Source organism: Silurus meridionalis, chromosome 26, assembly GCF_014805685.1.
Source record: "Silurus meridionalis isolate SWU-2019-XX chromosome 26, ASM1480568v1, whole genome shotgun sequence".
NCBI lineage: Eukaryota > Metazoa > Chordata > Actinopteri > Siluriformes > Siluridae > Silurus > Silurus meridionalis.
Genome location: NC_060909.1, coordinates 7,669,992 through 7,683,177, shown reverse-complemented (window position 1 = coordinate 7,683,177; position 13,186 = coordinate 7,669,992). Strand labels below are relative to the sequence as shown.

General features: G+C 36.7%; 1 protein-coding gene across 8 annotated transcripts in view; it reads right to left on the bottom strand.

The window, feature by feature from the left end:
* fhod1 (formin homology 2 domain containing 1) overlaps positions 1 to 13,186 on the bottom strand; it is a 52,741-nt gene extending 39,555 nt beyond the window's left edge. For 6 of the 8 annotated variants that reach the window (XM_046840141.1, XM_046840142.1, XM_046840143.1 and 3 more), the window contains exons 1-3: positions 12,794 to 13,185; positions 11,125 to 11,231; positions 7,879 to 7,943 (exon numbers count right to left, since the gene is read on the bottom strand). In XM_046840141.1, coding sequence (XP_046696097.1) covers positions 7,879 to 7,943; positions 11,125 to 11,231; positions 12,794 to 12,958 — 337 coding nt within the window. In that variant the 5' untranslated portion in view covers positions 12,959 to 13,185. Of the gene's footprint in view, positions 1 to 7,878; positions 7,944 to 11,124; positions 11,232 to 12,793 lie in introns of all 8 variants that reach the window. The other 2 variants (XM_046840140.1, XM_046840145.1) reach the window with 2 other exon arrangements.

Genomic DNA, 13,186 nt, shown 5'->3' with positions numbered 1-13,186 from the left:
GTTAGACAGTTCGATGTCTCTATGTATTGTTTGTTTGTTTGTTTAACCTTTATTTTTACAGGCAAGTCATTAAGAACAGGTTCTTATTTACAATGGCGGCCTGACAAGTGGAACAACCACTTAGGGAAAGGGAAATAGGGCTAAAATAAATACAAAACATTAAAAATACATACATGTTAACAATTACATAAATACAATTTAAAACAAAACTATGAAGAGAAGCAACTGCATATTTCCGTGAACAAATATGATATAATATTTTTAAAGGATGAAACTGAAATTAATTCATCCAGTTTGAGAGTATTTTGCAAAGCATTCCAGTCGCGAGCGGCAGCAGATTGAAGAGATGCAAGACCAAACGCATAGTTGGTTTTAGGAATGCTTAATTGAAAATCAAGTGAGGACTGGGTGTTATATGTGACAGGCTTTAGCGGTATGGATGTTTTTTTTAGTATGAGTTCTCTCTCACTCACTCACACACCCACCTCATGCCTGTGCTAAATTACCATCATTCCTGAGCACTAACTTTACCATGGCTGCAATCACAATCTTCAGCATTAAAGCTCATATCAAGGCATCAAATCAATCACAGCCTCCGTACAACTACAAATGCAACTAATTCACAAAGCCTGATGAGTCCCAGAAACACAGCTGTGCCACAAAAAAAAAAAAAAAAAAAACAACCTGCAAACCTCAAGGGAAGAACAGTATCAGGTACACATCAATGGCTCTGAGTAGCTCATTCTACGGCTATTAAATAATTATCCTTTCAAAGAAAATGCCTGGGAAGATTCATTACATTTTGGTAGAATTCTCAAACATCCAAAAGTGTAGTACAGCCAACAATACAAATTACAGATTTATATTAAGGCCACATAATCCAAGTTAATAAAAATACTTGCTATACAATAAATAAAAATAGATTATTGACCAAATAAAACATTTTCTATAAGGAAAGGTTTTTTCTTCTTCGAAAACAATTGCAGATTGTAAATATGTCAAACTGCTATGCTATGAAGAGACCCTATAGAAAATAAGTGATGTAGAAAAATAATCAAATCTGAGGTGGTAGCTTTACAATAGGACATATCGCATTATTCACTGATAATTGTACTCTAACTCTAAGGGCTTTTCTGTCCATCTCTTGTAAATGAATCCTGCATAAACATTCTGGTGAGTGCACTGTAGCACAATATAAGCATTTTCATGTCCATCATAAAGAGATGCCATATTATGAAACACATGCACGGAAATGACAAAAAGCTCATACAATACAACTTCTTGAAAATACTTAATGATGACTAATCGGCAACATCCGCTGTTATTCATGAATGTCTTCGAAGCTGTAGCTCTGAATTGAAACTTTTATGTTTCGTTTTATTCAGCACTCGCACATAAATGTGGGCAGAAATAGAAGCAAAGTGCCCTGTGGGATGACCGATCTGCAGCATGGCATTTCCTGTTTGCCACTTAAATTATATTGTTCTGCCTGGAGAGAATGACAGGGGGAACAGTTTGACAAAACGCTTGTTGCTTGTACTGCTGTTTGGTCGCTTCAGTTTTATGTTCACAGTATTGTGAGCAAGGATTATATCACAGAAACATCACAGCATTATCACAGCAAACTTCTCCCTTACTATGATAAGCAATAATAAAACGCTGTTCGAAACAACATGTTGGTTGCACGGTACAATTCCTTTTGGTGTTATGTTTCTATGAGGCGGATTGTTTTCCTGTGAAAATGTCATAATGAATAGCAGCCATACAGCTTCAGTTCTGAGCTTTTCTCTCCATGTCTATGTGGGTTTCCGTCAGGTTCACGGGTTTCCTTACACCTCCCAAAAATAGATTGTAGACTATTCATTCACTGCATCTGTCACCAGCATAAAATAGCCACTAATTATTTTCATTGTTTTATTCAATGTGTAAATGATGTGTTTTTTTTACTGCTGGGCTAAAGAAACATTATCTACACATTTCAAATTTCCATAAATTTGTTGCTAGTCATAGTCATATATACACTATGTCAAGTTTCACAATATTCAGTGGGTGCTGCTTGTGTTTGTGTTCATATTTACTGTGACTCAAAGGAACTGAACCCAGAGTCATAAGCAGTCTAAATACAGGCATTCTCATTCTCTTCCACTCAAACATTCACTCTTATTCATACACCAGAACAAACCTGAACATCCTCCAAACAACTGCATTTAATAAAAGAGAAATGTATGACACTAATCCTTTTGTGTGGACGCGTCCCAATGAATGCAATTTGACTGGAAGCAGGATCCTGCATCAGCATGTTCTAACAGGATGTGACAGGCAGATAAATACAGAAATTCATCCACACACAGCTTTCCAGAATAGGAAAGTTTCTCACTAAAACACACACACACACACACACACACACACACACACACACACACACACACACTATAGCATTATCTCAGCCACAGTGTCCTTGAAGCAATGCCCTGAAATCTATAATCTATCCTATAATTATGCGTGGAATTCTACAACACCACATGTCCATCTCCAACAATTCAGATACTATGGATGAGAGGATGAAGATTCAGACAATTTTTATTCTGACTGGCCAAATTAAATAAACAGAACACCAATAAAATTTCAAATGATTACCTAATCTCTTGATCACAGCATATTCTAGAATGATGATAATAATCACCCGACCTCCTGGTTTTTGCATATTCTAGAAGGTTTATCACATTGCCTCCTAACCACACCATGTTCCTGAGGAATTTAGCTGACCTCATCAAATTAGCAAGTTGGAGATTGATTATCTCTGACCTAATGGCAACAAAAGATGACCATCTATCATTCAGGTCACATCATGGTCTAGAATGACAATCACATGTTTATAGTATGTTCTAAAAAAAAAGTGATCAGCGGATTTCCTGTTTACAGCATATACCAGAATGATGATCATCTAACAACTCATCACAGCATGTTCTCAAATCTCCTGACATCCTGGTCAACATCTCTTCTAGTACGATAACCACCAATCTTCCTGGTTATCGCATATTCTTGAATGACAATCGCATAACATCTGAGTCTACGTGTGTTCTGGTAAGGAAGCTGCCAATTTAAGACATTGTGTGTGCGCGCGTGTGTGTGTGTGTGTGTATGGACACAGTCTGGCCATGCAGGAGGCACATGTGGTAGTAAAAACGCTTGGAAATTTGAGGGGACTTTAAAACAAAGCTGAGTATTGTGAGCAAGGATTATATCACGGAAACATCACAGTACTATCACCGTGACCACTACGCTAACAAATGCCAAAAACAGCAAAGAAGAAAAACATAAAATGTGACTCATGCTATTTCTACATATAGAACTATGACGTATGGCCATAAGAATGTTTTCCACAGACTTTCCCCTAACAGCGACTAGAATGTTACAGTAAGCCATTAAAGAAAGTGTCCTATACAAAAGGCTTTTGATGAATAAAACTAAAATGAATCAAAACATCCTCAAGATTTGCATCAGTGTTCAATGAAAACCTGTGAACATTACTATTTTTGACCATAATGCCGATGTTCCTGAGACATATACCATTCATCTTTTCATTTATTCATCTTCCTTAACAGCTAATACAGGCTGTGAAGTAGGGATTCCAACCTAGATAGGATACTGGTCCAATAAAATACAGCATACACACATTCATACCAAGGGGTAGTTTGGAGTATTCAGGGTAGGTAAAGAACTGGTAGTTTTCTGAAGAAAATAAAAAGTAATTTAAACCCGGCAGAAGCACACATGGATTCAAGTACACCATTTAAAATTCGCACCACGACACTTTAAACTCTGGACTTGCACAGCAAAGTGCACTTTATATTTATTTATTTTATACCACACCATACCGCACACGGACACTTACGGACCCTTACACCACACCATACCGCACACGGACACTTTATGGACAACCCACCACTAAAATTCTCTTTTGTTTACACTTTGTTACACATTGTTTACTGCTTCACTGTCTACTGCCATAAAGAAATTTTTTGCATATGCATTTTTCTCTTTGTTTCACATACATATCTTTATATATCTTTTATATCTTATATTTTATTTTATATAGTTTTTTAATACTTTTTACTTTATTTATCTGCTTCTTTTCTTTTTCCCCATCCTATTCCCCTCATGCCGGACCGTCATATAAAGCATTTCACTGCATGTCGTACCCTGTATGTATGTGTATGTGATGAATAAAATTTGATTTGATTTGATTTTTAAAACGCCACAGACTCTAACCCATGTTGTGGATTAAAACTAAGACCCTGGAACTACACTATAAGGTGCCAATGCTACCAGCTGTGACATCTGTTCATATTATAAATGTACATATACATACTGTAATTTACGGACTATAAAGCGCACCCATATATATAAGCCGCACCCACTAAATTTTACAAATATTTTTTATTTTTAACATAAATAAGCCGCACCTGTCTATAAGCCGTCTACACTAATGTACTTTACACAGGCTTTAAAGAAAGACACGTTACACACGGTGTAACATGTGAAATATGTTGCGCTTCCTTTAGGAGCATAGCGGTATTTTGGGAATAGCCTGCCACTGCATTTTTCCGCAATTACTGCGTGTGTGTAAGACTGAGGATTATGTCCTTATAATTTTTTGATGCTCATTTCTATGTTTCTTTGACTAACCCATAACGCTGTTGCCAAGAAAAATAAAAAAGCACGAGTTTTGGAAACCTGTCTGTGCTTATATGATTTCTGTTGCAACTGGAGTTAGCGAGCTCTCCCTTCACCCAGACTCAACGCGTTACAACGGCTTGTATCTAAACAGTAGTCTACCAAGAAAGTCATTGTTCACTGTCTTCCTCCTTCCTTTCACAACTATTTCTCTCGGGAGTTTATCTTTTGGCATCGTCGTGCGTTTAAAAAAAAAAAACGTTTTTCTCCCGAAGCCGTGCAGCTCAGAACACAGGTGAGGTGCGTTTTTTCGTTTCCGTTCAGGAATTTCATTGGTCTAATGTTATGGGGTTCAGTTTTTTGGCTTGAAATTTGTAAAACCGGGAAAAACCCAGGAAAAATTCATAAATTAGCCGCTTCGTTGTTTAAGCCGCGGGGTTCAAAGCGTAGGAAAAAAGTAGCGGGTTATAGTCTGAAAAATACGGTACTTTGCTGTTTTTATAGGAACACCTGATCATTTATGCAGCTATTCAAGTAGCCAATCATGTAGCAGTAGCACAATGAATAAAATCATGCAGATGCATGTCAAGCACATCAGCTAACGTTCACATCAAAAACCAAAATAGAAAAAATTGGCCACCTTTGTGATTTTATCCATGACATAGTCTTGACATGGTTCCGGATGGCCTGAATGGTCTGAATATTTCAGAAACTGGTGATCACATGTGATAGTCTTACAAAGAATGGTGCAAAACAGTTTCTGTTTTAGGATCAAACAAACAATAACCTACATGGCATGATGCATCTCTTAGTAATGAATATGGCATCCAAAGAAAAGGAGTTGCCATAATATGCATTTAAATGGGAGCAGTAAATGCGAGGGTGTCTCTTTATAGCTTACTATAAATAAAGCAATAACATTATGACCGACGCCGCAAAGGCAAGTGTTTCAAAAGGTGAGCGAATTCCTCAATTACGGTATGTGGGCGGGATTATGTATCCTCTTGTGGCTTAAAAACAAAGAGTGGGTGAACTGGTCGGTCTTGTTAGTATGCACTTTCCAATGCACACAGCAAGGGCAGGGACAGGTTTTCGCAGCAGTAACAATTTATTTATTCACATTTATTCAAATGTGAACATGCTGAAAACTATTAGCACCCTGATAGAACCTACTAAAATAGAAAATATAAAAGTTAAGGTTCCAGGTGCTTTTTCAGCTTATATGTTACACACACTCTCTCTCTCTCTCTCTCTCTCTCTCTCTCTCACACATATACATATTATATTATTATATACATATTATATATAAATATTATGTGTGTGTATATATATATATATATATATATATATATATATATATATATATATATATATATATATATATATATATATATATAAATAAATAAATAAAATGAATGTAATTATTAAATACAACTTTACGTTTTTAAATATATGATTTTAGATTGATGAGTTAGCCCAATGTCAAATGCAATGTCACAGTACAGCTTTAATGAGTCCTATTTATAGTACTTTTATGAGTCCTACTTAACAGGATGGTGCAAGTTCATTATTGTACTATTTCAAAAGTAGCTATAAAACCAGCATACACAGCACCTGTGTCAACCATCAAACACATAATATAATTAGTGTTCTATTAGCTATTACATCATTTAGCACAATCTAGCCTTCTTTTCTGTACAACGTGGCTATTTGGTGTTATAAGTAACCAAGAGATAACAGAGACTATTAATATCTATACACATGCAAGACCAAGTATTTATGATGCTTTGGAGATTACATATCTAAGCTGTTTCGTGGAACAAGACACCAAAACCACCTGTTAAACCATCAACTAAAAGAGACATGGTTTAGACATTTAATATTGTTAGAGGTCAAAAATAAAAAGTGAAATGGATTCATCAAAACTTATACTAAAGCAGTGCATTCATTCACCACACACCTACAATCTTGTGTAACCCTCACATCACAAGAGACCTCCACGAAATGACACATTTAACACTGAAATGCCAGCCAGCCTTGATCATCCAATATGACTCCTTCTAGGCCACCATGGAGACCAGAAGTACAAAACAGGCACTAAATACCTGAACAGGCTGTATTAGAGAAACAAGAATACGCTAACTTGCGCTTACTTTTACACCTCACAGGGCCTTAGTAACCATCTTTACTAGGTAATTATTTATTTCATGTATTAAATAATGCACAGGTTTCTGGCTCCATATTTTCTATGATATTCGGTTATTAGCTAGCTTTCTGTCACCATTCAAACAACATCGACCAACTGGGGAAAGTTATTAGTGACAATAAGCTTCCTTAAAAAAAACATAATGCTAAATTCCACATAATTGGCTTTGGGGATAATGCAGAGAAAAACTTGCAGAGAAGAACCATCTATACTTCTTCGCACATATGAGCTTATTAAATAATGATGATGATGATGATGAAGTGTAGCTCAAATTAACATGGGAGAGAAAGTATGCCATCTCCCCCATAAAAAGGACATGACAAATATGACTAACTCATGATATGGCAAAATGGTAGCATGAGGATTCAAACTCGAGATCTCCTGGCAATAGGGTTAACGCTTTCATGTTGCCGCAGTCAGAGATCAGAGATATTTTGGTATTCATCTGTCTCCTATTTAATCTGACTTGTGCACAGGTATTTTGATTTGCATAAGTCAATTTACTATGCAAAAGTAAATGTGATTAGGATGTTATAATTGGAAACAAAAACAATTAGGATTAAACAGTTTATTTCACTTCATTCATTTTCACCAAGCACTTTGGTCCAAATGGATCTGGAGCCAATTCCAGGCATGAATAAAACGTGACATGTTTATAATCTTTATACTATACCCAGCACTCATTAGACCTTTTATTAATGACCATGATCGCTTCACCAGCTCATGGGATGCGACGTGCTACTGATGAATTCAGGATGTATTTGAAGGGTAATGGGAGAGAGAAACCAAAAAAGGGATTTTATATAAATATATTTTAACCACAGTCCCTTGGGAGCACCATGAATAGACTCCTAACTCCAGTGGAAAGACATGGATCTTTTATTTTGCTGTCTTAGCACTGCCTAAGATGATCTTCCAAAAAAAATCCTGGCCAGACCTTTCTTATTTTTTCTTTTAGCAGATGGCACAGAAGAAAGAAAAGATGATGTTCTTACCCAGGATAGAGTGGACACGCACTGACAGCTGGGTTCGGAGGATCAGAATGGGCTTTTTGCCAATGCTGCAAACAGAAAGACAGAAATGGTACAAGATGAGCAGATTGTCATTTGGTAGCCAAAATACTTTAAAGGTCTTTCAGGGAGCACTGAGCTTCTGTCAACCCTGCAGTTTAAAGTTGTCTCAAACACACTGACGTGGACGTTTCAGAATGAGTGTTAATGCAGACGCCGGATGATAAAACCGTTACACGATGACTATCCCACTCAGTGAAGGTGGCCAACATAGGTATTAGACTGGATTTGGAAAGTCAGGCTGAGAAGACTCATAGGACAGACATGGAAACTATGCTGCGTGAGGATCAGCTGCTAAACTCAAAGCAATTCATGGCTTGGAATTTCTTAAAGCTGTAAAAACTGGTGCAAAAAAAATAAACAATTATTATTGAAGCAAGTTACAGTCTGGGTTTTTTTTTGTTATTTTGAAATAAGCTTTCCATAACTAGCTCCCCTTACACAGCATGGAACCTGTGTAAGGTATGTAAGGAACCAGTGACCACATGCATGGAGGGTGAACACACACGTGCACACATACTGATGCAGGAACATCATGACCTTATAAAATTAAGTCTAGCCTGTAACTGATCACTACATGCATGCGCAGGGGGAAAATAGTGCTCATGAAAAACCGAGTCTCCCCTACCACCCAATTACGGTTTTCCTTCTTCACCAATGCCTGCGATTACATCATTTTCAGAGATTTTTTTTCTTCCTCATTGGCTACTTTGCTTGCTTTCTCAGCTTAAAGTGCACAGTCCCTGCTTCACTATCTCAGCGGAAAATGAAGACTTTGATTTGTTGGTTTATTTAAATGATATATGCTGACCATCTTCCCATAAAAAGAACTGCATGTGGCCAGAAAAATACATTTTTGCCATTAGGAGAGTTTACCAAAGCTAGGACACATTTAGATCATGTCAAGCTTGCACATACTTTAGCATTTTCATTAGAGTGAGCTTTCACGTACAAACTGATTCTGGAATCAAACTGCTGATGAATTAATAATAGAAATAATAATAATAATAATAATAATAATAATAATAATAATAATAATAATAACAACAACAACACATTTCAGTTGCTCAGAAATCTGATTTCAGATTAAACAAGAAACATCTGAGCAACAGTGAAGAATCAATAGAATGTAAGAAGAAGCAAGACAGAGCATGAAAATGCTTGCAATGTCGATATAATCATTAGCCAAGTTCTTGTCAAATTCTCATTATTATAAACTCCAGACTTATTTAAAGCAGAACTGGAGCTTTAACACTCCAGTATTATGGTTTTTGTGATTTTTATTTTTCCTCAATTATGGGAACATTTCTAGAGCAACTCATTCAACCGGTGATGTAATCAATTCTCTCTGGCTACTCCAGGACCTTTTAAATATATTGTAATTTAAGTTAAATAAATAAAGTAAAACGGGTAGTTGTGTCTTTGAGTGCAGGTGACCAAAAAAGCGATAGACAGCTAGTTAGCTTTAGCTCAGCCGGCTCCTAAAATGACGGCGAGTCAAATGAAAACCTTGTTATTTTGTTTTATTTGGGTTTTTTCATTGTTTATAGCAAATAGGCATCACAGGTTGATCTGGTTTAAAGTAGCAGCAGACAGGACAATGGAACAGTGAACCAATAGTAAATGTATTCATTAGTGCAACTTTGAACATGCTTAAACCTCTTCCAATGTATTGCATTTTAATGTCTTTGTTTGATTTACCATCATACAATTGATGATGATGTAGCCTGAATAGCTGAAATATGAATATGATTTACAACCTTAGAACTTCCCTTCAACCACAGTGATACATAACAACTACTAAGAGGAGGGGTTTGAGTTTACATAGATTCTGACTGAAGTATCCAGATGCTATTTTTCAGAAGTATGGTAGATTAAAAAAAAATGACAAAGTGTTTCTTTTTGATTAAATCACTATAACCCAACAAATTGTTTTGAGCTATAGTCATTACAGCCTTTTCTTAGCTTCAAATCCTTGCTTCCTGCTCTTCAAGTATTTAGTATGTATTAGTATTTATTCCGCTAAATGTTGTGTCAGGGTGTTACTGATAATAAAATTATAAAAGTTGAAAAATATTAAATGGAAGATTTTTGATTAGTTGTATTTTATATATATATATATATATATATATATACATACATACTTTCCCTGAAAATTACCTACTAAATTACCTTGTAAACTGCATTACAGGAAATCTCGGAGCCCCTTCAAACTAAAGAAAGAAAGAAAAAAAAAACCCTGTGCTTCCATTGCCCTTCCATGTTACATGAATGAGGGCAAGTCATGAGATCCACTCCCACTTCCTGCAAAAGGCCAATATTTCTAACCAGGAAAGTGTGAGCATAAGTGTGTAAGTCTGTGTGTGCGAGTATATTTTATAAGTGTCAGAAGTACCATGACCATTAAGATCCCTTTTGGTCCATTTCTCAGCTTTGTTACTTAACTCTATAAAGCCTTGTCCTTTCCTAAACGATTTATACACATGGGGTAACAAAAAATCACAGTGAAAGAAAACTGTGAAGCAGCAAAGTAGGGGGGAAGCAAAAGCACCAGAAGTGGAGAATGAACAAAACTGCAAGACAGAGAGAAAAAAAAAAAAGAAGTCATGCTTCCACCCAAGTTATCATGGCACGCTGTATTACGTGGTGTGACGGATTTTGAACACAGTTTTTACAGTCACACTTTACACAAGTATAAATGAATTAATCTTATGTGAATGCATTTTTAAACAGGAAAAGCAATCGGTTACAATGGCAACACGTATGAAGTAAACAGTAACAAATTCTCCTTTAAGTAGAAATATGACACAATTTCCTGTGAATCATGTTAGTGGATGAGTGACTGAGTATTTAGCAATAAGTAATGGGATTGATACAAAAAAGGAAACACGATAATAAGAATAATGACTTTAAATGCTTCAATCTTTATGTAAATGTATAGTTTTAAACACATCTGCATGTAACTCAGCTGACCCAAAGATATAGATACTCTATATTATAGGTGCTTATTTGTTAAAATTATATTTACAACTGATGTAATAGGACATCATACAGGCAGAGGCACCCTCTTTTATTTACAGAATGTAAACATTCTGTATGTTCTTAAGGTTTGACTTGTTTGTTTGAATCGATTTTGGCAGCTACGTTAAAATGCAGTTTGTGAATACTTACGCCAAGTCATCGTAGAACTGCTCCAGTTCATCCTTCTGCTCTGCCAGTGAGGATTCCAGATCCAGGTAATTTCCATTAGAAGCCACCTGCAGTGCACACTCTTCTAACTGTGGAGAAAAGAGGTGTCAAAGCCATACATGTGCACAGAGACAGCATATATACACACACTCATATACACACACACACACACACTTCATGATTTCCTATATTTTGCCCTATTCATCTTTTGCATCAATTCAATGTTACTAAATCGATCGATATGCCACCTGCACATTAGACAGTATAATGCCACTGCGTTACATTAAATTATGGTTTTGTAGTGGGCATATTTTTCCAAACAGTAAAAATGTTCCAACATTCCCAAAATATTACACAAAAATCTTTCCAATAATCACTTGATAGAATGTCGCCTATTCTGCACCCACATGCATTCCCAAAGTTAAGCTATAATAATCTTAACCAGGAATGATGGAAACTCTTCCTGGGTATCATTATCCAGTCCAAACAGTAGCTAAAAGGACAGAAAGGAGATTCCTTAGTCTTATCTTGCTGCATTTCCCATGCTGTACAGTGACACAGCCACGTTCACTGTAATAATGAGGATGATTGAAGCTGTTCCTGCTGCCGTTATCTGCTGCTTACAGATCCCACCCTTTCCTCAACGCTTAAGTCCATCCAGTCCATACACACAAACACACAAAACACACATATACACAAACACAAGCCCCAGAAAAATGTACACATTTTGTAGACCTCAAATGACTGAGATCCATATGCTGTTGAAGGGGAAACTTGTAATGTTTTACTCAAACACACAGTCATTTTTTAAATACTAACTCTTGTGTAATGCTTTGGTGTAGTGCTTGGAGTACTGGTACAAACAGCTGCACACTATTTTTAAGGATTCAGGGAAAGCTTTCATCAGTCAGTCTTTTTCAGGGATTATTCGCCATGTACGTAAAATGACACTCTAAATGAACTTCACTACACTGAAGAGGTACCACATTTGCACCTTTGGTATGTATCTGTCTCTTAGGATAACGTATACACAAACATACAGCACAATTATTGTTTAGAATAAAGCCATACAAACCTTTTCAAAGTGAACAATACATACTAAAGGACCATCACAGTAACAAATTGACACTTCTGAGCGTATAAGTAATAAATGTAAAAGTGCTCACTTTTCCAGTTCAATGGCTTTCCGAGATCAAGAAACTAAATATTGACATTGCTTATATGATGCCAAAACAAAACAAGGAAATTATTTATTTACAACCCTCAGGACAGAATATGATGCATGGGAAGAAAATGTTTACATGGTGAGCCATGATCAAAGAAAATGAGATCTAAGAGATCTAAAACCTTTAGGCCAAAACCTAAAAGTTTTGGCACCCCCCAAAAGAAATGAGGCCTCCTCATATACAGTCATACACCTTTTAATTAGTATCAATAAGATCCGGATTGGGCATTAGAAGAATCCAGTTCAAATCCGAAACTAAACACTTTGTAGATGTGAATTTATGTCTATGTGTAGCAGTGTATGAATAGTACCCACAACTTTGAACAAGTATACAGAATAGCTGAACACACGTTTTTTTCTAAGGCTTCACCTGTAAGAAAAGGTAAAGTGGTGAGAAAGCGAGTAGAGGGGGAAAGTCAGGTTTACCTTCAGAGGAGCGTTGAGATGTTTGTGAACGCCGGCGATTTGCAAGTTTAGCGGCACGAGTTCGTTGAAGTCGTACTGAGGAGGTCTCCGAGGCTCAGGGAAATTCGTACACACGAACGGATCCGTGTCCTCAAGATACTGAACTCGACACGTTATAAACGCCATGTCTGAGGCTTGCAGAAGCGAGGTACAGGTAAAGGTACAGGTACATGTAAAAGTAAACCGGCTCGGCTTTCTGTCGAACACCGAGTCCCACGATCACAACGCGGAATTACAGCTCCATCAACGCCCAGAACTGCTCGCAGGAGCAGCCGCCAGCCTTCCAGTGAAACTCCAGCTTATGACACTGAGACACACTGAGACAGACGCACACTAACACACACACGCATATAA